This window comes from Anser brachyrhynchus (genome assembly GCF_964034855.1).
Source record: "Anser brachyrhynchus genome assembly, chromosome: Z".
NCBI lineage: Eukaryota > Metazoa > Chordata > Aves > Anseriformes > Anatidae > Anser > Anser brachyrhynchus.
Window position 1 is genome coordinate 44,666,581 of NC_137697.1, and position 27,767 is coordinate 44,694,347.

General features: G+C 39.3%; 1 protein-coding gene across 2 annotated transcripts in view; it reads left to right on the plus strand.

The window, feature by feature from the left end:
- The window catches only part of FBN2 (fibrillin 2), a 190,018-nt gene that overhangs the window by 45,842 nt on the left and 116,409 nt on the right, over positions 1 to 27,767 (plus strand). The window contains exons 6-8 of one of the 2 annotated variants that reach the window (XM_080575089.1): positions 5,576 to 5,773; positions 14,544 to 14,669; positions 23,580 to 23,705. In XM_080575089.1, coding sequence (XP_080431215.1) covers positions 5,576 to 5,773; positions 14,544 to 14,669; positions 23,580 to 23,705 — 450 coding nt within the window. The remainder of the gene's footprint in view (positions 1 to 5,575; positions 5,774 to 14,543; positions 14,670 to 23,579; positions 23,706 to 27,767) is intronic. The other variant, XM_080575090.1, reaches the window with a different exon arrangement.

The window sequence follows — 27,767 nt, forward strand, 5'->3', positions numbered from 1 at the left end:
GTTTTCTAGCATCCCTTTTGAAATGCAGCTGCCATATCTGTGCAAAGAACTACTATTGCTCAACAATTACTTATCGTGTTACTTCCCAGTTTCTATCTTGTAATGATGTGCTTTTGGATTTCTGCTTCTGTACCCTACGTCATATAAGCCATACATTCACTTAGGAGCTCAGGATCTGTTGTCTGTATGCCATTATCCTGAAATGTCATTTCGGATCTCAGTATTTTGGGTTGAATTTATTTTCACTTGTAAAATTGCCCAGAAGTTCAATGACAGTTTCATCTGTTCTTCTAAAGTTAGCAGTCAGATTTTTAGATGCCATCCTGTGGATTTACACTGATAGAACTTTCTTGGTTATACAACTTGAACATTAGGATTTATGCATTCTCTGTTTATTAAGGCACAGTTTGGCACATACATGTAGGTTTACAGAGCATATGCTTCCTACACACTTGGACAGTCCCTTGCACTACTGGGCGCCTTACTTTTGATAATGATTATATGTTATTATAAGACCCTTACTTTTATGCTAGTGGCTCGTAAATGGTCTTTCCAGGTTTACCTACCAGGTTTATCTCTTTAGTCTTTTTCAGCTTCACATTTTTGAAAATCTTACTCTTGAGGATTCTAAAACCAATCTGAATTTTCAGGAAAGATTCAGTCTTTCTGACTGATCTGACTGCAGTCACCTATTGGGCAAAAATTCTGCAATGTGCAAATTACAGACCAACAGTCAGCTCTCAATACATAGAGTAGACCATGAACTTTCCCAGAATCTGTCTGTTACTTGTATTTCAGACATTAATGAGAAAATGAAATGAGTGAAATACTTTTAATCATTTGTGTTACTACCATATTAGTAGCGTACATAACTTATTTGACATTAGAATGGGAGTCTGCTCATTGAACACCTAGTGGTAAAAGCTTTTCCTGTGCATATAAAGCTCATTACATTCTCTGTGTGACACAGGGAATGCTTTTACAGATGATATTAGGCAATAAATTATCATACAGCCAATTGCTAAAGAGCACAGTAGTGTTTTCCAAGAATGAAATAGTGTTGTCATTGAATTCAATAGCCAAATTCCCATTTGCTTTCACCAGGGCTAGGATTTAATTCCATTTATTTCAGTTCTTAAATTCTGAACAGTTCTGTTTTTCTTCTGATTGCAGGCTGACCATTGCTGATGATTTGCAGGTTAAATGTGGTCTATCACATATTTCCCTCAATTTTTGTGATACCTGAGTAAACTTTATATGAAACAGCTATACAGTCATAATCTGTGATGGAGTCTTTTCCTTACACTTACTCCTTAAGTGAAATCCAGACAAGATTACAATGAGTTTGTGGAATTTAAATCTTTGATAGATGGAATTTGTATTTCAAATATTTGTCATTCACATATATTGCCTGATGAAATTCAAGCTGAAGACGGCAGATGTTTGTCTTCTGCTATCAGACATCAGGGTCTATATTTCATGTCAGAAGTTCAGCTATCTCTGATTTGGCAGGATCTTGCAGTTGATTAAACTGAGGCTATTGAGAAGCTGCTTGTCTTCCAGTATGTTGGATGAAAGATCACCGAAAACCTTTTTAATGGATAGGATTTTCTTTCTGTAATGTCAGTATTTTATTTAAAGTACTATTTTGGTGGCTTGAAGGACACAGGGGTAGCTCAAATGCATAACTCTGAAGACAATATTCTAATGAAAGTCAAGAAACATTAAAATTCATGTTCTTTAGAGAGTATTAAAGATCTTTTAATCTCCTTGTTTTGTTAGGCATTTTTCTTATTTATACTTACATGCATGCATAACTTTGTTTATGTGAAGAGTCCAGTTGAAATTAGTTTCAAAAGCGTTGAAAAAGCTGCATGCAGAAGTCTTTCCCAAATGTATATCTGAATGAGCTTTGTCAAAGACAGGGAAAAGATCATTTATTTTTCTTTGAGCTAGAATCACAGAATCACAGAATCTCCTGAGTTAGAAGCGACCCACAGTGATCACTGAGTTCAACACCAGGGTTTGCACAGGACCACCCAAAAAATCAGACCATATGTCTAAGAGTGTTGTCCAAACGCTTCTTGAACTCCGGCAGGCTCGGTGCCGTGACCACTGGGGAGCCTGTCCCAGTGCCCGACCCCCCTCTGGGTGCAGAACCTTTCCCTAACACCCAGCCTGACCCTCCCCTGTCCCAGCTCCATGCTGTTCCCTCGGGTCCTGTCGCTGTCCCCAGAGAGCAGAGCTCAGCGCCTGCCCCTCTGCCCCCCTTGTGAGGGAGCTGCAGGCTGCCATGAGGCCTCCCCTCAGTCTCCTCTGCTCTGGGCTGAACAAACCAAGTGTCCTCAGCCGTTCCTCATACATCTTCCCCTTTAGACCCCGCATCATCTTTGTAGCACTCCTTCAGACACTCACTGATAGTTTTATGTCCTTTTTATACTGTAGTGCCCCAAACTACTGCCGTTAAAAATTGTTGTACTGCCGTTAAAGACAACAAAAAATCCTTTTACAAATATATCAACGCGAAACGGAGGACTAAGGAGAATCTCCATCCTTTACTGGATGCGAGAGGAAACCTAGTTACTAAGGATGAGGAAAAGGCTGAGGTGCTTAATGCCGCCTTTGCCTCAGTCTTTAGCGGCAATACCGGTTGTTCTCTGGATACCCAGTGCCTTGAGCTGGTGGAAGGGGATGGGGAGCAGGATGTGGCCTTCGCTATCCATGAGGAAATGGTTGGCGACCTGCTACGGAGCTTGGATGTGCGCAAGTCGATGGGGCTGGATGGGATGCACCCGAGGGTACTGAAAGAACTGGCGGAGGAGCTGGCCAAGCCACTTTCCATCATTTATCGGCAGTCCTGGCTATCGGGGGAGGTCCCAGTTGACTGGCAGCTAGCCAATGTGACGCCCATCTATAAGAAGGGCCGGAAGGCAGACCCGGGGAACTATAGGCCTGTCAGTTTGACCTCAGTGCCAGGAAAGCTCACGGAGCAGATTAACTTGAGGGTCATCACGCGGCACTTGCAGGGCAAGCAGGCGATCAGGCCCTGTCAGCATGGGTTTATGAAAGGCAGGTCCTGCTTGACGAACCTGATCTCCTTCTATGACCAAGTGACGTGCTTGGTGGATGAGGGAAAGGCTGTGGATGTGGTTTGCCTTGACTTCAGTAAGGCTTTTGACACAGTTCCCCACAACATTCTCCTCAAGAAACTGACTGCTTGGGCCTTGGACTGGCGTACGCTTTGCTGGGTTAGAAACTGGCTGGATGGCCGGGCCCAGAGAGTTGTGGTGAATGGAGTCAAATCTGGTTGGAGGCCGGTTACTAGTGGAGTCCCCCAGGGCTCGGTACTGGGGCCGGTCCTCTTTAATATCTTTATCGATGATCTGGATGAGGGCGTCCAGTGCACCCTCAGTAAGTTTGCAGATGACACCAAGCTAAGTGCGTGTGTCGATCTGCTCGAGGGCAGGAAGGCCCTGCAGGAGGATCTGCATAGGCTGGAGCGATGGGCTGAGGTCAACTGTATGAAGTTCAACAAGGCCAAGTGCTGGGTCCTGCACCTGGGGCGCAACAACCCCAAGCAGAGCTACAGGCTGGGAGATGAGTGGCTGGAAAGCTGCCTGGCCGAGAAGGACCTGGGAGTATTGGTTGATAGTCGGCTGAAAATGAGCCAGCAGTGTGCCCAGGTGGCCAAGAAGGCCAACAGCATCCTGGCCTGCATAAGAAGCAGTGTGGCCAGCAGGGCTAGGGAAGTGATTGTGCCCCTGTACTCGGCTCTGGTGAGGCCGCACCTCGAGTACTGTGTTCAGTTTTGGGCCCCTCACTACAGGAAGGACATGGACGTGCTCGAGCGAGTCCAGAGAAGGGCGACCAAGCTGGTGAGGGGTCTGGAGAACAAGTCTTACGAGGAGCGGCTGAGGGAGCTGGGCTTGTTCAGCCTGGAGAAGAGGAGGCTCAGGGGCGACCTTATCGCTCTCTACAGTTACCTTAAAGGAGGCTGTAGAGAGGTGGGGGTTGGTCTGTTCTCCTACGTGCCTGGCGACAGGACGAGGGGGAATGGGCGAAAGTTGCGACAGGGGAGTTTTGGGTTGGATGTTAGGAAGTACTTCTTTACCGAAAGGGTTATTAAGCATTGGAATGGGCTGCCCAGGGAGGTGGTGGAGTCACCATCCCTGGAGGTCTTTAAAAGACGTTTAGATGTAGAGCTTAGCGATATGGTTTAGTGGCGTACTTAGTGGTAGGTCGGAGGTTGGACTCGATGATCTTGAGGTCTCTTCCAACCTAGAAATCTGTGATACTGTGAAACTGCACACAGTACTTGAGGTGAGGCTGTACCAGTGCAGAGTAGAGCTAGCTTTTACTTTAAAAGCCTTATGTCTTAGTGAAAGAGTGCTTTTAATATGAAGTCTTTTGGGAAGACCATTTTTTCCTGTTGCAAAGATGTCAAAGCCTTGATTTTTATTCGTCAGGGTAAAAGTATCAGATTCTAGAAGGCATTAATTGTCCCATTTGTAGCTTGCTTGTAAGCCCAGTTACAAACTAGTGAAAAGGCAGAAAGTCTAAGTGTTTTACACATTAACACACTGGAATCTATTTTCTAGGAAAAAAACAGGTGAATAGGACAGGATAACAATGAGAACAGCCACAACCCTACTGTTATGCCTTTATTCATGTGACTGGGTCTGAGTGGAAGCTTTGCACTTTCTTCTTTCCCCCCGCCCCACCTCTTAAAGTTTCCATAAGGATATGAAATCTGGCGTAGAGCAACCATCTGTTTCTCATTTGTTCCTAGGGAATTTGAACTAATTGTTGTTCCCAGTTTGCCTTGCCTCATAAGGTCAAAAAATCTTTCTTTTTACAGGTTGAACCCTAATAAGTTAACTATTTATGGGAATTCAACTAGGAATATATTTTCGTATAGTTTGTTTGCTGTATTCAGTGCACCAAATATAGCACATACATATCACATGTAACATGAGCATATGGCTCATGTTACTCCTCTGAAAATAAATAATGGTATACCAATTAGTCCTCCATAGGTAGCACTACTTTACACTAAGTATTCCAGCAGGAACGTGGATTCTGTGGCAAGTTTCAGGCATGGTCTTGATCAAAGTGGAGTGAACAAATGTGTGGCTTTTGTGTTCTGGATCTTCTTCCCATGAATCCCATGAATCATCATGAATTTTCTTAGGAGCAAGACATAGAGTTCCCAGTCCTCAATTGCTTTATCTGCTCTCTTGTTTGTTTGCTCATTTGTGCGTTTGTTTTTAAAACTCTTTCTTACTGATTTTACTGAATACATTGTCAATGCACTGGTCAGTTTTGGGGTCCAGTTGCCTTTCATTACTTGCATCTGTGAGAAAGGAAGGAATCAAAAGATAAGATAATCTTGCAAAAATAATTACATTCAGTGGAAAGTGTTGTGCTACTTTTGTAAGCAGTAAAATAACTTAAATTGCTGGTTCCTCCTACCATTTTCTTGGTACAGGTGTCTATTGGATTAAAAAAAGATTCCTGCTTTATTGAGTAGTATACTGTCTAATATAATAACACAGTGATCTTTCCTCTTTTCCAGATTACAGAACAGGCCCATGTTTCACACAAGTTAACAACCAGATGTGTCAGGGCCAGCTAACTGGAATCGTTTGCACGAAAACCCTCTGTTGTGCAACCATTGGGCGTGCATGGGGTCACCCCTGTGAAATGTGCCCTGCCCAGCCTCAACCATGTCGTCGTGGTTTCATCCCTAATATTCGCACTGGAGCATGTCAAGGTAAGTCTTCTAGTTTAAATTGTGTATGACTGTATGACTGTATTCATATGGAACACCTTGCATCCATTTAAAACAAGATCACTGTTTTCCCTGTGTGTTCTGTACCTTAATTTTGATAAAATTCGGATAGCTTCACTGCTTCCAGAGTTTAGCTGGTGTACATATAGAACAAATCTCACATGCCTGGAAAAAATGAGTGCCAGTCAAGAAGCTGTAAATATGGAGCATGAAAAAGTCAGAATGTCTGTTGAGCACAACCATCAGCTACTGCAGTAGTGCACCAATTAGGTAACAGGAATGTGTTGTTCTGGCCCTTAACTAATACATATGTTATTCATTCTCCTGAAAAATTGACTGTTTCTTGCTATTGAGTAGTTTCCTTTTTGAAAGGGATTGGCAATTATTATATAGACATTTTTTAATCTCAGTATTTATATAAAACACATGGTGAACCTCCTATTGGATAACTCTGTGTGCAATTATATGCGGTGCCTAAAGGAAAGATAGGGAGGGTCTCTTTATCAGGGACTGTGGTGACAGGGCAAGGGGCAGCAGTTTTAAACTAAAAGAGGTAGGTTTAAAGTAGATATTAGGAATAAATCCTTTACTCTGAGGGTGGTGAGGCACTGCAGCAGTTTGCCCACAGAAGCTCTGGATGCCCTATCCCTGGAGGTGTTCAAGGCCAGTCTGGATGGGGCTTTGAGCAACCTGGTCTAGTGGGAGGTGTCCCTGCCCATGGCAGAGGGGGGTGGAATTAGATGTTTTTTAAGGACCCTTCAAACCCAAACTATTTTATGACTTCATGATTCTATGATTATTTGTACAGGGCTAGAAAAATGCACTAGTAAGGAAAGGCTGCAGTACTCTATTTTTAGGTTCATAAAATGTAGTCTAAGAAACGGAAGAACTTGAAAGATAGGTACCTGAAAGAGGTACCTGTTTTGCTGTTTAGTTACATTTTAGAACAAACTGTGTAAAAATGCAGTAACAAAGGATAATAGATCTTCTGAAGTGAATATTTTTCTGTTACAGTTTGGTGCACGTGGTCCATTCATAGACTTAATTGTCTTAGAACCTTCCCAAAGAACAATGGAAACCTGGCAGAAACCAGAATCTATTTCCATTTTGTATAATTTGGACCTAAGACACCAGCAATGAGTTTCTTGAATCGGTTGTCAGGCCTCAGGATACTTTTATGAGTGTTTTGTCTATTAACAGCTCAAGAGTAAGTTTAGCATTAGGGCTGAAATATCATGTTGTAAATCAACATGGTTTCTTTGAGTTCTGATTATAACTCATATAATGAAATAAAGTAATGAAGAGGACAAAATCCTGTTTAATCAATCAGCTCCCACTCAGTCTGGGAATAAATCAGCAGAGATTCAAATAATTTTGGATGACACATTTTTGTTTGGTTTCTCATTTCAAAAAGTGTCTGTGTACTGGTCTGCCTCTGTGTATCCATATGTTATGTCTTAAAAAATCTGTGTGAGAAAGCACATCTGGGATACTGTAGGCATTACATGCATAAGTAGATTTCTGTGGAATAGCTGAAATAATTTTTAGCGAAGTGATGAAGTTGAATAGAATGATCTGTTCTAAATATTTATGTAGATGAGTCCTTGTAATGCTAGAATACATTCTACTTTAATTTGCTATTTACAAAACAGCAAAAAGCACATAATACCAGGATTTGTTTGTGTGTAAGTGTTAGCAAGAATTTCTGTTACAAAATTCAGAAAAACATCCTGATTCAGGCACATTCCGATGCTCAAGGTAGTAAAAAAGATTTCAGGAAAATTACAATTTTGCTGCTACAAGAAAGGCTAGATAATGTCCTTTTATCACTTTTATTTCACTATTTCTTATCTTTCAGTGTCTGTCTCCCCTTTCCCTCTGTTCTCTCCCCCCTCCCTCCCCCACTGTGTATTGCAACATTAATTTTAGTGTTCCTTTCCCCTGTGTTGCCTCATAGTTCATTGGCTTAAAACTGCACAAATCTAACAAGATCAGCTGTTTGGCTGGATTTCTACTTCAGGGCTCCTTCATAAGGGTTCTTGGTAAGGGTTCTTTACTAACTTACATTGAAAAAATTGAGAGAAAATGAAGACAGTGTAAGAATTTTATTTCTTTTAAATTAAAAAATAGATATAATTTGGGGATTTTTCTTCTCTAGTTTTCATTCTCACAGAGTTATGGTTGACCTGAAACTACAATGGAAGCTACTAGCTTAAATTCAGTTTTGTAGAAATCCTCCAGCATTGTCTTAGCCAAGGAGTCTATTTTATTTAAAATACTTAGATTAGTTTTAAGCAACGATAAATCTTTTCATTTTTCTTCATTGCCATTGTTTGCTTTTCTGTTTTCTGTGCATACACTGCTTAAAGCATCCAAACTGTATGAAAGAGGACAAATATTTGATTGCATTTCTTCATATATGTCATAAATAGGCCTCTGTCTGCATTCAACAGCTTATGCTATACTCTTCATCTTGAAATTATTAGTATGTTTTAGACATTCTTTTCATAACAATGTCATAAACAGAAACAGTGTACTGAAGGCATGCACGTTGGTTGCAATCACAAACTCCATTGTGTGATGAAAATATTGGCCAGATATAATGAACTCTTAAAACTTCTTGGCCAAACTGAGCCTGGCATAGCTTCTGGGGCTTCATTTAAATTATGTGAGAGATCAGTAGAGGTCTTTAGCACCCCTGCCCACAATACTGTGTTTTATTTTTCTGCCTGTTTATTGCATGCGGCAAATATTTTTAAGTTATGCAGTTAACATCATTGCTGAATTCCACTGGGAAGCATAAAAGCAATGTAGTAGTCTACTTTATGTGATAGATGAACAAAGTAAGTTTTAAAAGCCATCATTTTTGCTACATTTTTGGCATGTTACTTCTATATAGGAAGATCCGATTGTATTTATGTCAGCAGGAGTTAGTACATGATGTTACAAGATGGTGGTAAGGCACAGATGATTAAAAGTTAGAATTTCTGGGTGGGAGAGGAGAGACAAAAAAAATCTTTGTTCCACAAAATCATTATGTTGTCTTTCAAGCTTCTCTTTCAAACTCTGACTCCTGGTAATCCCTGCTGACCTAAATTCTGTGTTTGCAGGCTGGTAATATGTTGTATACTCCATCCTGAATTATCATTCCACACTACTGCAGGAAGGGACTGGACATAGAATTTGCCATTGTAGAGACTGTTTACTTTCCAAACTCCTTATTAAGGTGCATAGTCTGTAGAAATAAGCTACAAGGTTTTGCTACAGTTATTTAAGAAAATTTTAAAGGGAGCCTGGACAGGAAGACAGAGAATTTAATCCAAGTAGGAGAAAGAGTGGTAGATCTGACAGTTATGCATAAGTGGAAGTCTCAATAATGATAACAGGTATGGCTATGCAGAGCTAAATTGTGACAAAGAAAATAAAGTGATCAAAATGGAACATCAAAATGGAGCAAATGTGAAGTAGTAGCAATTCAGGAAACAATTGTTCTCTGCTATCTGAGGAGGCATCATTTAGTTAAATATAGCCTAATACGAGCTAAATGTGAGCCAGCAATGTGCATTTGCAGCCCAGAAAGCCAACTGTATCCTGGCTGCATCAAAAGTGTGGCCAGTAAGGCGAGGGAGCTGATTCTCTCCCTCTGCTCTGCTCTCATGAGACCCCACCTGGAGCACTGCGTTCAGCTCTGGAGCCCCCAGCACAAGAAGGACATGGATGTATTAGAACAAGTCCAGAGAAGGGTCATGAGGATGATCAGAGTGCTGGCGCACCTCTCCTATGAAGACAGGCTGAAGGAGTTGGGGTTGTTCAGCATGGAGAAGAGAAGGCTCTGGGCAGACCTTACAGCAGCCTTCCAGTACCTAAAGGGGGCCTATGGCAAAACTGGGGAGGGACTCTTTGTCAGGGGGTGTGGACAAGGGGTAATGGCTTTAAACTAAAAGAGAGAAGATTTAGATTAGAAACAAGGAGGAAATTCTTTACATTGAGAGTGGTTAGACACTGCAATATGTTGCTCAGAGAAGTTGTGGATACCCCATTCCTGAAAATGTTTAAGGCCAGGTTGGAAGGGGCTTTGAGGAACCTGGTCTAGTGGGTGGGAGGTGTCCCTACCCATGGCATGGGGAGTTGGAACTGGATGATCTTTAAGGTCCCTTCCAACCCAAACCATTCTGTGGTTATATTCTATGATTCTCGGATTCTAAATAGAAAGTTTAAATGAGAGTGGTAATAAATGTTTTCTCCATGGTTTTAGAAACAAACATACAGATCTGACTAATGTTATGTCACCTTTTTAATGTTCTGCTAACATCAGATTTGCAGAGACATTCATTAAAGGAACACAACCCCCCTCATTATTTAGTAAAACTGTACCTTCAACATATACCAATTGGACCATACCGACTCAGTCAATAGTTCAAATGTTTAGCTTTTTTGAAGTGGATGCTCACATCAGCAGGTAGCCCAGCCTGAGAGCTAATGAGTGATTTGAAATCGGTATTACTTGCAAGCCTTAGTATTGGAAAATATATCATAATTGTGATATGCATTAATTATCATTCTGACAAGATTTGACTAGTAAATATGAAGTTGTTCCTATTCTTCACAGGATGTGCATGTTGCTATCTTACTGTATCTTAAGCTCTTTAGCTGGAAAAAACAGGTGAAAAGGTGGGTGATAAAGCAGCTTTCCTTTGTAGTCAGTTCATTTCATCTCTGTCTTACCCATACATAAGTTAGTATGCAAGTCTTCCTGACTGAATAAGGCGTTTCCAGACTGATTATGTTTGCTTAGTAATGTGCTTGTATAGAACATTAAGGTAATATTATTAGCATAAACAGCTAATAAGAAATTAAAGAAGCAAAACAAAACAAAAAGGTTTTTTTTGTTTGTTTTGTTTCGCTTTGTTTTGTTTTTTCAGCTGTTTCCATTTGGCCATTGCTTAAAAATTGGGAATTCAGGCAAGAGGAACTCTAACTTGAAATACTGTATTGCCACTGCTACATGTCCTTAGGAACAGCATAATGGCAGAATTCCTGTCTTAGACATTTTCTCAGTTCTTCCCTGCATTCGTCAACTGTCCATTTCTGAGCTACACCCTTTGCCTTCTGACAGTTATTTTTTTATATTATTATTATTATTTGCATTAGAGAGAGAAAAACAGTCCATGGCTGAATAGCTTTTGAAAATACAAAGGTTCTTCTTTCTGTTGGCGTTGCAGGTGTTGTTAAGTATATATAATAATTATACGATATAATATGAAAAAGAATCAGTTCTGTAGCAGTAATACAGTGTACTGAATGTTACAGGCACTGACATAGTACAAAAGTGAGAAGGTAGTTAAATTTCAGTTTGCAGTCAAGAATGATAGATGGTAATTTTTAGATAACTTAGCGTTTGGAATTAATGTGTCAGATTTACTGATGATATTAACAGTGTCAGCCAGGATCCCATCCTACTGTCATGAAAATTAATATTAGAAAAAAAATTAAATAAGCTTGGTATTACTTCTGCTGTGTTTTCAAATTTGTGGTATTTCTGGTAATTAGAATGTTGTAGAAGAAGAACTTGTAGAAGAAGACGTTTTCCAACATATTGACAATTATTTTGCTTTTTGGTTCCCACATGCAAAATTAATTGCACAAAATCTCCCCATACATATTTATAGGTAAAAACCAAGAGAAAATTCATAGTTGGGTAATTATTATTACTGATATCTTAAATAAGATGCACTCCCTCCTGAAGTACCGTATAAAAACTGAGAGGATTTATATTTCCTGAGCATTTTTGTTAGTTTTCTGAGTAGCAGTCCACTCATAAGGAAGGGAAGCTGAATTTGTCTGTGTACATGTTTACAGGTAGTTGTGTAAATACTGCAGGCAGTTACGTAAATCCTGCAGGCAGTTACTATTTACTGGGGAAACTTTCTGCAAAAGTAAAGAACCTTTTTTCACTTGCCAGGCATTGTCAAGCCTATGAACACATGGAAATGTTCTGCCTAATCTGTAGCGTCTTGAACTTCTGTGCGCAGAATAGCATCCAAAGAGTTATTCGTCTGATTTTGTGTTTATGGCAAAAAGCTTATTGTTTTAATATGGCTGGGGTTTAAAAGTGAGACTGAATATGCAGTTAATAATGATAAAACTTGTGTGGCTTAGTCTTAATTGTCAGAGATATATGAAGTAAATAAAAACACGCTTGATTTCAAATTTGTTGTATTTTGAGAAAAAAAAAGTATTCTTACATCTTCAAACGGCATTTAGGAAGCAGTTCATAAAATGTGCCCATTTAAGAAAGTTGTTTCTCCTTTCTGCCTTTTCTCAGTTTTAAAACACTAATGGACTAACATGAGACCGTGTTAGGCAAAAAAAAAAAAAAAGGGCTTCAGACTTGTATATATATATATATATGTTTTGTGTATATAGATACATATTAGACTAACAGTGAAGTTGAGCGTACTCATTCTCTTTGCACTTAAATAAAACTTAAAATAGTTAACAAATAAGCCATTCACAAATTAAGATTGATATTAGCACAGAAAGGTGAGATAGCTGATGTGATTCAAGATTTGCAGGATCTCACTATACATAATGAGACATTTGTGTTTTCATCACTGGACAAGCATTACACTGTGTTGCATGATTGGGACTGGCTTTTCAGACTTCAGCAGAACTTGATGTTTATTTATTCTTTTAACACCGTACGATTAATACTGAAAGAAATAAATGGGATCACTAAATCTTAAAATGTTGTTCTGTTTAAGGCTTCAGTGATACCTTTTCTGGAAATTATTCATTTCCTGCTGTTACTGCCATTAATTTATTATTACTTGACATCTTTGACTTACAAAACTATGAAAGATAAACAGTGGTTATTTTTAACCACTGATCTGCTGACATGGTTGGATTAATTTAAATAAACATTAATAAATGACAGAAGGCACAGGCATACCCTGTGTTTTGAATGCATTTTGAGGCTCAAAGGTCAAAAGGCAAACACCATATTAGTTTTACTCAGAGCAGAGCTACTGGGTGGGCTGGGTGTGATTAAATGATGAAACTGATATTCTGTCTAGATGTTGCTAAATTATGTTCAGATTCATTACTGTACTTCAGAGCAGAAAAGTTTGCTTTCTGGGTAAACGAGATTGCTCCAAGCACTAGTTACTTAAAAGAAAACTGTTTCCAAAAAGTTCATGCCTCCAGTATAGTCCTTAATCCATTTACAGTCTCTGTTGCATTGGGAGTCTGTACTGTGCCAACTATATCAGCACCAACTGAGGAAGAAAATGCAAACTTTTCCAGCAAATGTACCTAAAAACAAGTCTAGTTGTTTAAAAAAAATAAAATGTTGCCTTCTTTCTTGAGTATGTGTGATTATATCTGCTTGAATGAAAAAGCAAGGGAATGGACTGGGCTACTGAAGGCTATATCTATAGCACAAACTCCAGGAGTAATAAAAACCGAGGAAGTGCTATACTCTAATAATTTAGGTGTAATTTCAGCATCTCCTGAGGTCTTCCAGATAATGAACATCCTCTGAAACATAGTACTGCATTCTGCTATCTATACGTTTCTGTGGAGAACTAGAAATATCAGTTGATTTTTACATCTTCTGTGAGTTGGCAAACAGTTTAACAAGGAAGATTACCTAAAATCTTTTTCACAAAAGAGTTTCTGCAAGTTTTGGAACAAAACTTCCAAGCCTTCTCTCCTCTATGAAAATTTGGATGCATGTGAAATTTTGCTGTGAGGGAATTAGTTCAATTGATTAATTCTGAATTCTGATAGCATAGCTTAATGGAATTTTTAAATAGCTAGAGCTACTGAGAAGCTAAATTTTCACATATCTATCAAGCATCAGTCTGGAGCCAGTTCTGCCTTTCTTTGAATACAAAGAGCTTCACTGTCTTTTAACACTGGTTATTTCATAGAGGCCTCAGGCCGCTGTGATCTTCCATATTATTTTCACAGCCCATTAGCACTTATACAAAGATTCTTAGGATAGTTTTTTATAAAACAACCTTACAGAAATGTAGAATGTTTTATATATAAACAAATGAAGAGTGGAGAAAAAATACAATTTGAATGGGAAACAGCACTTACTGAAATACAACAGGAAAATGCTGAAAGTAAGCTGTAAAGCCAAAATCGCAAATACATTTTCTAAGAGCATTAATTTACTGGTGAAAATTCAGCCTAAAGAAATCTATGAAATTCTAGCCTTAGTTGTTACTTCAGTAAATGAAGTCTGTGCAGATCATTTGCAGTACAACTTGTCCTGGTTGAGTAGCACCTATTTTGTATTGACATCAGTAGTTTGATTTCTGTCCATAAAATGGATGTCCTGCAAGAATTATCATATCTAGTAAAAGTGGGTAGCGGGGTAGTCCAGATGTACAGGTAGGGGTCCTTTAAAACTAAGAATCTGTTTTTTTGTAATGACCAATGCAAGCAACAATCTGAGGGTATGGGATACCAACAGTATGTTGTATATATTTAAAAGCTGTGTGAGTCATAAGTCAATATATGGAAAAGTTTGAGTTTATATGGAATCAAAAACAACATGCATGAAGGTCATGGTCATGTTACTGCTGTTACTGCCTTATTCTGTGGTGGTGCTGAAGTGGAGAAATATGCTGGGGTTTGTTGTGGTTATTTTTACAAATAATTTCAGAGATGACTGCCCATATGCAAGAGCCATGATGGATTTTTATATGTTATTTCCAAGTAATCTTTTTTGTGTTTGTAGATGTTGATGAATGTCAAGCTATCCCTGGAGTCTGCCAAGGAGGAAACTGCATTAACACAGTAGGTTCCTATGAGTGCAAGTGTCCTGCTGGTCACAGGCAGAATGAGGCAACTCAAAAATGTGATGGTAAGTGATGTTGTCAGACAACAAACCTAAAAAGTGATTAAATAAAGCATTAAAACAGTTTGGTAATGAAAGAAAAAGTAATGAATAGTTGCAGTGTCTGATCTGAACAGACATAACAGCATTGTATAGTGCCTTGTGTTTTTTCTTGTGCCACAATATTGTCTTCCTATTTTCCTGTTCATATTTTGCATTAGACATTTTTTCTGTCTGATTTGTGGGTAAAGATGGCACTCAGCCTCTTTCAAAATGTTAAAGTATTGATAAAGAATGAGTCTATGAGCTCTGTATTACAGTAACTGGGTTATTAGGATTTTGTTTTCTCAAGAACGTCCATATGTTCTAGTACAGGTAGGTATTGTCAGCCTACTGACTATGGTATGAAAAGCAAATGTGGTAATGACTGTAAGAAATTTCTCCTGTGTGTAGTCTGTGTTGAAGAGCCTAGTTAAGTAAAAAAATACATAGGAAATGTCTTTCTTTGGAGACAAAAAAATCAAATAGACCGTGTTTTCTCAGTAAATATACTGGTATAATTAAGAGCTGAAATTCTGTGTAGTTTAGAATAGCGTAATAGAAATTATCTGAATATTTGTGAGTTTGATGAAGACTTCTCTGAAAAACTACAACTCTGTCCCAAACAATGGGTAAAGATCTGTCATATTTAAGTTACATAGATAAGACAACTGCTTGTTCAGTGCTTTGGTTTGTGGTTAGGCAGCAATTCAGATATGTTACTATATTACATTATACGTCTATTCAGTTACAAACACACACATGGTTTTTACCCTATTCTTGAAGTCACCTGAGTTTTCTGTAGTTTTGCCTGCACTACAGAATTTACAGAAATACTAATACCATAGGTTTGAAAATTGAATTTTCTATGTGAAATGAACCAGATTGCATACGGTGTTGTTGCAAGTAATACCGAAGAGTAGATAAAACAAATATCCACAGTTATTTTCTCTGATTCTGTCCTTAGCTCACCTTTCAATCATTTTCTGTCCTTTGATATTGGCCAGTTTCAACTGCTGCTCTGTGCACAATAATATTCCTGTCATCAGTTGTTTTAGGGAAGCCTGGGTATATCTTCTCAAACCCTGCAAGAAACAGCAGTAGAGCTTCAGCCAGAGAAACAGAACTCTGAAGGCTTTTCTTGCCATAACTGAGGAAAAATAGAAGCCACCTGTGTATATGCCATGCATGTACACATCTATATATACCTAGCTGTATGCAAGAGTGTGCCAGTTATATACAGAGGCTTAGGGCTCTACAGGGAGCATAAAGATACACAGTAAAAGCAGGTCAATATGAACTGTGTTGGAAGCAAGGGAGTTTTGCTAGAACATTGGGAAAAAGACTGTCTCCATGCCTTTGCTACTGCTAATCCACCAGTTGCTGTTGCATTTACCTGAAGCTGGATCACTGACTCTTATAACTTCCTTTTTGTTTCCTTATTGGGTAGTAGTGGCAGCAGTAGAGGCTACCATTTTTGTGTCTTCTTGTCACTTGCCTTTCTACCCATAACATTTCTAACTCCAGAAGAAATTCTGGTAAATTATAAAAGAAAACAGAAAACTGTGATTAGCACTCATATATGATAATTGGGAACCAGGTTAGGAAAGGGAAAGAACCACTCCCTTTGAGGAACTGTTGCCTGTTGTTCAGCTGGAGAGGCTCTTCTCTAGTGCAGTTAACTGAGAGGTGCTTTGCGTTGTCTTGCTCCAGCTTCGCTAATCAGGGCAGGGCTGCTTTAAAACCTGTTGCATATCAATATGTGAAAGAAGTCTGTCAGGGATGGAGCTGAAGTAGATCAACTTCTCTTAGCAAATCCTTTGTTTCAGGGTAGGTTGTCAAAGGCTATAAGTTTTTCTTTTAAGTCAATGTATCCATTACTCAGAATGTTGTCGAATGATGGTATTTAAAAGTAAGCATTAGTATTAGATGAATCAAAACACAAAGTATGATGATGAAGATATGTAGTAATAATCCAACATTTGTTTCTATTGCTTTTTTTCTGATAATGGATATTAATCATTTGGAAAGACAAATTGGCAGCTATCATTAACAGTTACATGCAACTTAGTTTTTGACTTGAAAAAATAAGCCTGGCATTTTATATCAAGTCAGACATGGTGCTGTACTGATGTCAATATATGACTTGCACACCAGAGCTAATTGTTTGCTGAATGAAACAGGAGAGGTGGTTACACAGGACAGTTATAACTTGCCTCAGTTATTAACAGCAAGACTGGCCTTCAAGTCTGAGAAACCAGGGGGAAAGGCTGGATCAAGGAACGTGTACCCTTGGTAGAAAAGGGTCAGGATGGGGAAAACATAAGCAAACTGGACCATTCATAAGGCCATGGGCTCTGATGGGATGCACCTACAAGAGCTGAGGGAGCTGGCAGATGTCATTGTGAGGACCCTCTCTATAATCTTTGGTCAATCATGGCAACTGGGGGAAGGGCCTGAAGACTGGAGGAAAGCAAATGTCACTCCTATGTTCAAGAAGGCCAAGAAGGAGGACCTGGGGAACTACAGACCAGTCAGCCACAACTCGACCCCTGGAAAAGTGATGAAGCAGCTACTCCTGGAAACCATTTCCAGGCACATGAAGGAGAAGAAAATCAGCAGGACTCACAGATTCACCAAGGGGAAGTCATGCTTGACCAACCTGATAAGCTTCTCTAAGGAAAAGACGAGCCTGATGGATGAGGAGGGAGCAGTGGATATTGTCTACCTGGACTTCAGAAAGGCCTTTGGGGCCTAAGGTGATGGGGTAGAGTGCACCCTCAGTAAATTCACAGAGGACATGAAACTGGAGGGAGTACCTGATTAAACAGAGGGTCATGCTGCTGACCAGAGGGACCTTGACAGAATGGAGAAACGGGCTGACGAGAATCTCATGAAGTTCAAGAACTTCATGAAAGTTCAAAGCTCTGCACCTGACTGGGGGGAACAACCCCAGACACCAATGCATGCTGGGGACCATCCAGCTGGGCAGCAGCTCTGCAGAAAAGGCCCCCAGGTTCCTGGTAGACACCAAGTTGAACATGACCTAGCAATGCGCCTTTGCCACTAACAAGGCTAGTGGTATTCTTGGCTACTGTACACAAAGTATTGTCAGCAGGTTGAGGGGGATGATCCTTCCTTTCTACTCAGCATTGGTAAGGCCACACCTGGAGTACTGCGTCCAGTTCTGGGTTTCCCAGTACAGGGAAGACACAGACATACCAGAAAGAGTCCAATGGAGGTCTACCAAGACGATCAAGAGCCTGGAGCACCTATTCTGTTGGGGGAGGCTGGGAGAGCCTGGACTGTACAGCCTAGAGAAGAGAGGACACAGCAGGGATCTTATCAATGTGTATAAAACCTACCTAGAGGATGTTGCAAAGAGGATGGAGCCAGGCTCTTTTCAGTGGTGTCCGGTGCCAGGACAAGAGGTAGTGGACACTAGTTGTAACACAGGAGGTTCTGTCTAAATATGAGGAAGCCTTCTTTACTGTGTGGGTGATGGAGCACTGGAATAGGTTGCCCAGAGAGATTGTGGAGTCTGCTTCCTTGGAGATCTTCAAAAGCTGCCTGCACACATGGACCTGGGCAACCTTCGTTAGATGTCCTTGCTTGAGCAGTGGGATTGGACCAGATGGCCTCCAGAGGTCCATTCCAAACTCAATCAGTCTGTGTATTTTGTGAATTTGTATCTGACCAGCTAAGAGCACAGGTACAGTAAATGACTATTTCGACCCACCTTAAATCTAACTGACATGATGTATTTTGTTAGTATCTTAATGATATCATTAGCTCCTAAGCAATGTGCTTCTGCAAGAATGGTTACACAGCAGTTAGCAAGTAAATGAACATCTACTCTTTTCAATTTTCTTTGCATAATGGTCTGTTTTTACCATCACTTTTATGTTATATGGGACATTAAATAAGTCTAGGTATGGTGATTTTGAAAAACTCTAGCAGTACAATTTTCTTTCAGTAGAATTCAAGCTTAAATTTACTGAGTATCAAAATATAATCTACCTAAAATTCAGAAACATTTGCTTGTAATCATACCACTAAATATATACAACTATCAGAAAAAGAAATGCAAGTGTTGAATGTTTTCCAAAGTGCAACTGTGATGTCTCACTCAGAAGAGTGGATTTGAAAATTCTAGAACTATGATCAACTTATCATTACAAAGTTGAAGGAAAGACAGCTGTAATTACTAAACAAATGTATAGTGTATTTGATTGTGTAGGCAATTTATAGTTTAGAAATGTGTGTTTTGTTGTTGTTACTGATCTTAGGTGCATGCTTTCAGTTGCAAAGCTTTTCACTGGAAAGCTTTTATTCAAAGTGGTATTCTCTGACTTACAGCTGTTTATTTTGGCAGCACTCTTTCAGCTTGAGAATGTTTAGAACTTTTTGTAGTATTGAATGTAATGATTACACTAATGTTAGAGAGTACTTTCGGCTTTTTTTGATGAATACTTAGTTATTCTTGTTTATTACAAGTGCATTTTTTTTTTTTAATTCTGTCAGCCACAGTATATTTATTGGTATTCCATAAGACTTCTAGATCAGGAGTAGGGAAATTGAAATTATTCCCATGCCAGCTGCTGCAGTGTTAGTACAGACTTTTCTAATATGATAAATATATCATTAGAGCAAAGACAGCATTTAGACATCATTTGGACATCTGATATAATCCCTAGAAGAGCTCCATGTGAAGGACGAGCCATTACCTCCTCTGAGATGAAGTTAATACATCAAATAAATACATTCACAGAGTATAAAAGGCAGGTCATTCATGCTACTTAACAGATCCAGGCAATATTCTAAAATGGTAACTGTAGTGTGATGTGTCAGATGAATCCTAGATTTATTGTTCTAAAAATTGACATCATCAGAATAAATTAGTGTTAAAATAAATCATATATTCAAGTATGAAAGTATTGAGTGTTTTCTGAAGTGTGTAAGTTTCTCTTAAGATCTGTTGATCTGAAAAACTCACAATCAATCCCTTTTCTGCTTTCAAAGAGAGACTCAGAATTCAAAAACAAACTGGGAAAAAACTTCCATTACATTGGGTGCAACTAAACCAAATACCTATTTTCTTCACCTGAACCCAAAAACCAGAATACATATTCATCTACCTTCTTTTGCAGCTGCAATATTATGGTGAAGCTATGACACCATTGGAATAACTGTGATGCCATTCTGACCAGTGTGTGTAACTGGAGTTCTGCAATGAAGTGATGTAGTCTCTTTAGGGAAGACGTGAGGAATGGAGGAGGACTGCCTTTCGTAAAAGAAGATATGCTCAAATGTAGAGTTCTTCTATGAAATAGATGTCAGGCTTGTGGGCCAGGATCAGAGGAGAGGCTAGTAAAGGTAACACTGCAGTAGAAGTTATTTTTACAGGCCACCAGGTCAGGATGAGAAAACAGACAAAGTCTTCTTTAAGCAGTTCAAGGAAGCCTGTAGATAACAGTTACTGATTCTTCTTGGACAATCCCTGAAATCTGGGGGAATGGCAACACCGTGGCACAAAAGCTGTCCAGGAGGTTTCTGGATGGTATCAGGGACAATTTCTACATGCAGATACCTGTTAGGCCTAGCAAGTGAGCAGGTGTGACAGTCTCTTAGATCTGCTACTCCCAAACAGAAAGGAATGTGTTGGGGACATGAAAATCTTACGTCAGCCTTGGAAATGAAGTAGTAGAGTTCAAGATCCTGGGGGGATTGAGGAAGGAAAGCATCAGAGTACAGACCCTGGACTTAAGGAGAGCAGACTGTGACTTATTCATTGGACTGGTAGTTGTGATCCTGTGTGATCCTGTAGGGAAGCAGCTCTGAAAGGCAAAGGAGCTCACGAGATCTGGCTGTTCTTTGAGAATAACCTCTGCCAAGCACAAGCATGGTCTGTCCCAATACCCAGGAAAGCAAGTAGACTTGTCAAGAAAGCAGGCTGGCTAAACAAGGAACTCATTACTATTTTTTAAGAAAACACATAAATCTATGGGTTTGGGTTATTTTTTCCAGCTGTTTTGGAGAAGCGGGCTTTTTAGCCTTGTTTGGTCTGTGTCACCAGATGCTGGTATGTACTAATATTCTGGATGACAGTGTACACAAATAATTGCATGTATTTTTGTTGGCCGATTGTAGATCAGAATTCTGTATATGTTGTTTCTGTCTGGCATCTGGTAAAGTGCTTTGCTGACAAAAGTAGGACTTGCTCATTGATATGTGTCCTTCCTTATGAAAGTGGTAATTAACGCATTCTTTGCATTCTACTTCTTTAACCCATCTAAAGCTCTGCTTAATAGTTAAAAATATTATTCAGCAGTTCTCCCTGATAGTATGCACAGGAAAAGGTGAATGCATTTTTAACTTGTATCTGCATAAAGGTTTGTGGTACCTATGGGACTACGCAGGGTAGAAGTAAAACATCACCTGCAGTCTGAAACATTTGCTGTGTTTGTTGCCTATCTGATGTGATGTTTCAGTTTGTGTGTTTATACAGAAAGTAGCGTTATTCTTTAAAAGGCTTACAGGTTGTGAAAGACATTTGCTGCAAGAAAGATCACAACAAGGCATCCAACTGGTTTTGGTTCTGTTTTGATTTACACACGTGATTTCATTTCATTGGATGAAATCATATGGTAAGCAACTCACCACATTATATATATTGTCTTCAACAATAGTAAATTAATGCAAGATTTCAGAGATTTCCTGGGGAATTGTTTGGTTTTGACTTACACCAACATTTCAAATTCTGGAATCTCTATATTGATTAACTATGAAGTCCTGAGTGAAAACATTATTTCTTAAGATTATTTTTATTTAGGGGAAATTACACTGTCTTTTCTACATACTTGAACAGATGTCTCAAATATGGGGAATAGTTGTTATCATTTCATAACTATTTCAAAGTAAAATTTAAACTTTTTCTGTCCTCTGAAATGCTTAAATAGCCTTGTTAAAAAGACAAAGTTTTTGCTTCTTTTGATTATGCTTCATAGTGTGAAACAAAAAACAAAGGTTACAAGATGCTTGTATGTGTGGATTAAAGTAGTTTGAAGCAATGTTACTTGTGAAGTGAATTGTCGTTTCTACAGTGACACTCAAAAAGACGTCACTAGGGACAGGCAGGGTGCTTTGTTCACCTTTACAAAGAACAGGTCTCACATTCTTAGTGTTCTTGTGCAAAACTTAATTTTCCTTTGCGGTACTTGAATGTCCACTGTATATTCATATCTAAAAAGAGTTCTTTATGTGTGGAACTTCCCACAGTGGGGAGTTACCTTTTTAATATAGAACCTGTGTGTACCAGATCTTTTTGGCACACTTTGTTTTCTTTGAGTTTTCAGTGTGGAGAATGTAGTGGGGGAAGAGGCACAGTATTCATCACATAAAAACATCCTAAGAAATAACAGTGGATAAAGTTTCTTCCTCAAGTTGTCATTGATCTCAAGGCAATTTCTAGAGTGGCAGTGTCAGGGAAAATGATGATCTTTATAAAAGTGCCAAGACTTCTTGCTGAGAATGTGAAGAATCAGTGTCATCAGAAGATAATTTCTGCCATTTGCTCTTTCTGATGCTTCTCCAGAATTATTTGACATGAGACAGTCTGGGTTCAAGAGTCTGATCTTTTTATTTATTGATTTAACTCTGTTTCACAGTATGAAAGAGTCTTAAATCAATACTGCACCCAGAAGTTTACAAACAAGTTAAGCCACAGCCTTGTATCAATGACTACCCTTGGTATTAAGCCAATGAAAACTTGTGGTATCTTATCATTTCAACTGGAAACCATAACTCATCTCAAGCTAGTTAGAAAGTTGGCCGTTCTTTCGCATGTTTTCTCAGAAGCCTCCTGCGTTAAACCTGGGCCACACTTCACATTTTCTGAAAGCCATTTGGAAAGCTAATGGACAGAAGTCACTTAAAGCCAAAATCAGGTTGCTAAACAGGCCCTAAAAAAATCCAATATCTAAAGATTGTCACAGTTGCAGAATGAATTGGTTACTTACAACAGCTCATTTGTATGAATGGTCATGACACAGTCTTTACCATCATGCTGTTTTCCTCACTTGTATTTCTTCCATCCCAGTTTGCTCTTCCATCCCAGTTTGCTCTGCTGTGCTTCACTTTCTCTAAAAGTACAGTCAGATTGCTTCCTCTGTTGCTTCTCACTGCCTTCTTTTGCTTGTGCTGGGACACCCCTCTGTGCTCTTAGTGCTGCTGCTGTGTGCCCTAGAGCTCTTAGTTATTTGCAGTAGCTCATTCATCAGCTTGATGACATCTCAATTTCCATGTAATTACATGCACTATTTGTCAGTGTTTAGATGAGACCACTGTTTTTAGTTGACAGAAATGTTTGAATGGATTAAAAATATCTGAAAAAAATGAAAATGTGACATTTGGTCTATACTTCTGAAGAGCCTAGCCAAAATTCTACCTTATATCTGAAGTACTAGAAGAAGGCCAGAAAGCTGTTAGATCTGATGAGCAATATTTTTGTGGTCACAGAAACCCATAGCTGTCATGCTTGGCTGCTGTACTATCTTCATTCATTCAGCTCAGAAGCCAGGTGTGTGTTTTTGTGTTGCCTTGTAGCTGCTGCATTTTTCCTAGAGATGGCATTCAGTATGTGTCATTTAGTGGAAGTCCCAGTCTACCTCTCTGGGACTTGAAGTGGTGTATACTTGGAACCTGTAAGAAAGGCCTGCATTAGATAGCAAACAAAACAATTTGCAAATGCACCCTTCACAGCAGCTTGCAACTAGCAGCATATTATTAAATCTGAGCTAAATAACAATTTCACTTCAGAGAAGCTATCTTTCCTTCTCTTTTACAACAATATGTGCAAATGTTTTGCTCATCATCCTATGTATTTTCCTTTCTGAATAGATATTGATGAATGCAGCATCATCCCAGGAATCTGTGAAGGTGGTGAATGTTCTAACACAGTGGGAAGTTATTTCTGCATCTGCCCCCGGGGATATGTCACATCTATGGATGGCTCCCGCTGTATAGGTAGGTGTTCCATCCTGTAGGCTTGAAGAGCTCTTAAGGTTATTGAGGCAATTTATACACAGCAGCAGGACTTCAAGGGGAGAATGCTAGATGGTTGGGACAAGACCTTGATATATGCTAACTCACTAGTATCACTCTGATCCAACATCTTAAAATTCCTAACATCTTCCTTCTCTCATGGTTGCCACTGCAGCAATCTTTATCTAGATTGTAGATCTCTCTATGTCAGCTGTGCTGTAGGCTGAGAACTCCTGCCAGAGATCTGGATTTTTTTACGGGAAAAAAAGGAATGAACCTCTCTCTCTTGGCAAACATAAGAAATGTTAATTGTATTTCTTCTTAAATCTGCATCTGATGAAACCAAAGGCTAAGCTTACTTCAGTTCTAAAGGAGCAAACATTTATTTTAATACCAAGCAAATTCGGTATTTCAAGTTCCATCTCACATAGGTTAATTTAACCATTAGAAATCACTATGAGACATTAAATAAAATATGCTGAGTTGACACTAATTTGGCCATAACAGGTTATATAACAAACCAAATATTAAGTTTCAGTAGGTTGAACATTTTAAACGGCAATTTATTTAAAATCTGTTTCTATATTATTAAAATATATATATATATATATATATCACAGAATCATCTAGGTTGGAAGAGACCTCCAAGGTCATCTAGTCCAACCTCTGACATAACACTAACAAGTCCTCCACTAAACCATATCACTAAGCTCTAAATCTAAATGTCTTTTAAAGACCTCCAGGGATGGTGACACAACCACTTCACTGGGCAGTCCATTCCAATGCCTAACAACTCTTTCAGTAAAGAATTTCCTCCTAACATCCAATCTAACCCTCCCCTGGCGCAACTTTAGCCCATTCTCCCTCGTCCTGTCACCAGGCACGTGGGAGAATAGACCAACCCCCACCACACTACAGCCTCCTTTAAGGTACCTATAGAGAGCGATAAGGTCACCTCTGAGCCTTCTCTTCTCCAGGCTGAACAATCCCAGCTCCCTCAGCCACTCCTCATAAGACTTGTTCTCCAGACCTCTCACCAGCTTTGTTGCCCTTCTCTGGACTCTCTCGAGCACCTCCATGTCCTTCCTGTAGCGAGGGGCCCAAAACTGAACACAGTACTCGAGGTGCGGCCTCACCAGAGCTGAGTACAGGGGGACAATCACTTCCCTAGCCCTCCTGGCCACACTGTTTCTTATACAAGCCAGGATGCTCTTGGCCTTCTTGGCCACCTGATCACACTGCTGGCTTATATTCAGCCGACTATCAACTAGTACTCCCAGTTCCCTGTCTACCAGGCAGATTTCCAACCACTCATCTCTCAGCCTGTAGCTCTGCTTGGGGTTGTTGTGCCCCAGGTGCAGGACCCGGCACTTGGCCTTGCTGAACCTCATACAGTTGGCCTCAGCCCATCGGTCCAGCCTATGCAGATCCTCCTTCAGAGCCTTCCTACCCTCAAGCAGATCGACACACGCACCTAACTTGGTGTTGTCTGCAGACTTACTGAAAGTGCGCTCGATCCCCTCTTCCAGATCATCGATAAAGATGTTAAAGAGAACTGGCCCTAGTACTGAACCCTGAAAAAACAGGGGAGAGCACGAACGCAGTCCCCCACTACCACAAATTATGCAGTCGGGTTTCCCGCATTTGGGAAAATCGCAGGGGTCAGCATACCCGGAGTGCAGGGGATGAGCCTCGCCCTGGGAAAACCACCTGCCTGATCATGGTGTGTGTTAATTTATATCATGGATCTTCTCATTAGGTTTGTTTTGTACAGCTGCAGATGTGCCGAATATATGGTATAAAACATACTGATGAATTAACTGAAAATACTGTTTATGACAGTAGTGTCATTTCTAGCTCTCAAGCGGGTTTTCTTATTTCAGACATCTCAAAGCACTTTGTTCTCATGTTGGGAAAGGGATGGAAATTCTGAAGGGAGTTCCAGATTACAGATACATGGAGTACGCCAGCAGAAACACAAGACTTGCAGGAGAGTTCACGTTAATAATTTTTTGCACAGTGTAGTCTGTTTTTATTACCAGGTTCATCTGGGGAGTTCCAAGCTTTAAATGTATTATGTCTGGTCCCAGGAATAGTGACAGCCTGTGATTTCCAAGATGATCAAAATTTTGATGGATTTTAGCATGTTTTTACAATTCAGTTTCTAAAGTCAGCTCCCAAAACCAATTGCACACAAAATTGTTTGCCCTAATCTGCTAAGACAAGCCCTTATGTTACAGTCTTTCCCTTAAATTAACTTTGTCTGGATGTTCTTGTGTTCTCAGGGTTTACAGTACTAGAAAAAATAGTGCTTAGGAGAAAAGTGAAGAATGTAATCATTATAAACACATACTTTATTTTTCTCAGTTTAAGATAAATACTTACTTTTCACCAAAATATCAGGATGTACACAGTTATTTTAATTCATACCATGTCTTTCCAAATTAATAGAGTTTTTATCCCAGTCAATGTTCAGAGGTGTGACAATGAAAGACCTAGGATGTATCATTGAAAGGACTAGGATATATAATAAATACTGACATATTTATTTAATTTTCACATGGGAATACTGAAAATACAGTAATATGTTCAGTCTGCCTTTAGCACATACATGGTTCTTCCAATTGAAACTAATTATAGTTGAAGAAATATTCAAAGGGAAATAAAAGTTCTCAGAATTATTTCTGGCTTAATATAATCTGAACTTTAATTCAAGAAAAGAGGAGTAGCTGTCATAACAAATCCTATCTTAGCTGTGAAAATTACCAAGTAATCATGTTAATTGTTTTACTGTCTCTGTGGATAATGTTAGACATTTAAAGCACTTACTAAATCTCATACTAACACTGAAAATGCTATACTAGAGTTAGATTGTTAGAAGACTGGATGGCCTTTATTTTGTCAGATATATCTACACCAAGGGAAAAAAAAAATGGTTAAATCAATTTACTGAGGTTGCAGTTGTTGCATTGTCTCAGTTTTTGTCACAGTGGGCTTTTCATTTTTTTGTATCTAGCTTCTATTTGTATTGCTTTGTAACCTTTGTATCAGCCATCTTTCCTGTTAGCTCAGCAGAATTTAGATCTTAAGTGCTGTGTTAATATGCTGAGGATACGACTTGAGCTAAGCCCCGGGACCTGTCTGCCACATAGATGCTTATATGTGCAGGAGATGGGTAAATGTTTTTGCTCCAGCTATGTCTTTGGGGAAGGCATCTGGAGTGCAAGAAGCTTGTAGATACTGGAGAGGGACTGTGGACCTGTCTTCCGCAAGGTTGGGATGGTTGCTGCACTGACAAAGCTGAGTGCTGTTCCAGCAGCCACGCTGAGCACTGTGGCATCTCTATGACCAGATGCATCATAATGTGTTATGGTTAAAAGTATGTGAATGAATAGTTATTAAACGTGCTGAAAGAAGAAGCTGGAAATGGAATTTTTGGTGTCTTCACATGCCCCAGACCCTCTGCCACACATATTTTACAGTGCCAGGCTATTTACTTCACACTCAAGAGCGTATTTCTGTGAAATATATTGGCTTTTTCTTTTTTAAAGCTGAACATCTTAAACGCAGTTTTTGGAGAGGGGACTGTGATTTCAAAAATACTAGTCCTTAAGATTTACATTTTTGACCATAGCAATTGTTTGTCTATATTTTATGCAGATTTAGGTCATATTTCAGGGTTTCTTATCTTCTGCCTCATGCATCCTATGTTGTTATGATGCTTGTGTTAATTTTAGAAAAGACTTTGTTAAAAATGAACAGTTTACTTTTGTTCCTCTTGCATGTTTTTTATCTTCAAATATTGTTAATTTCACTGAAATGACTCATGGGAAAAGATGCCGTTCAGAAAGCAGAAAGGTTTTTTTTTTTTTTTTTAATAGAGCATGATAACTAGCATGAGGCTACACTGACAGATATTTTGCAGAAAATAATTTCTTGGGTTTGGTTGTTTTATTGTCTTCTTTTTAAAACTTGTGTACAGTTAAATACACATATAACTGTATATATCTGGCTTTTATACCTAGTTGATTCTGTTAAGCTGTT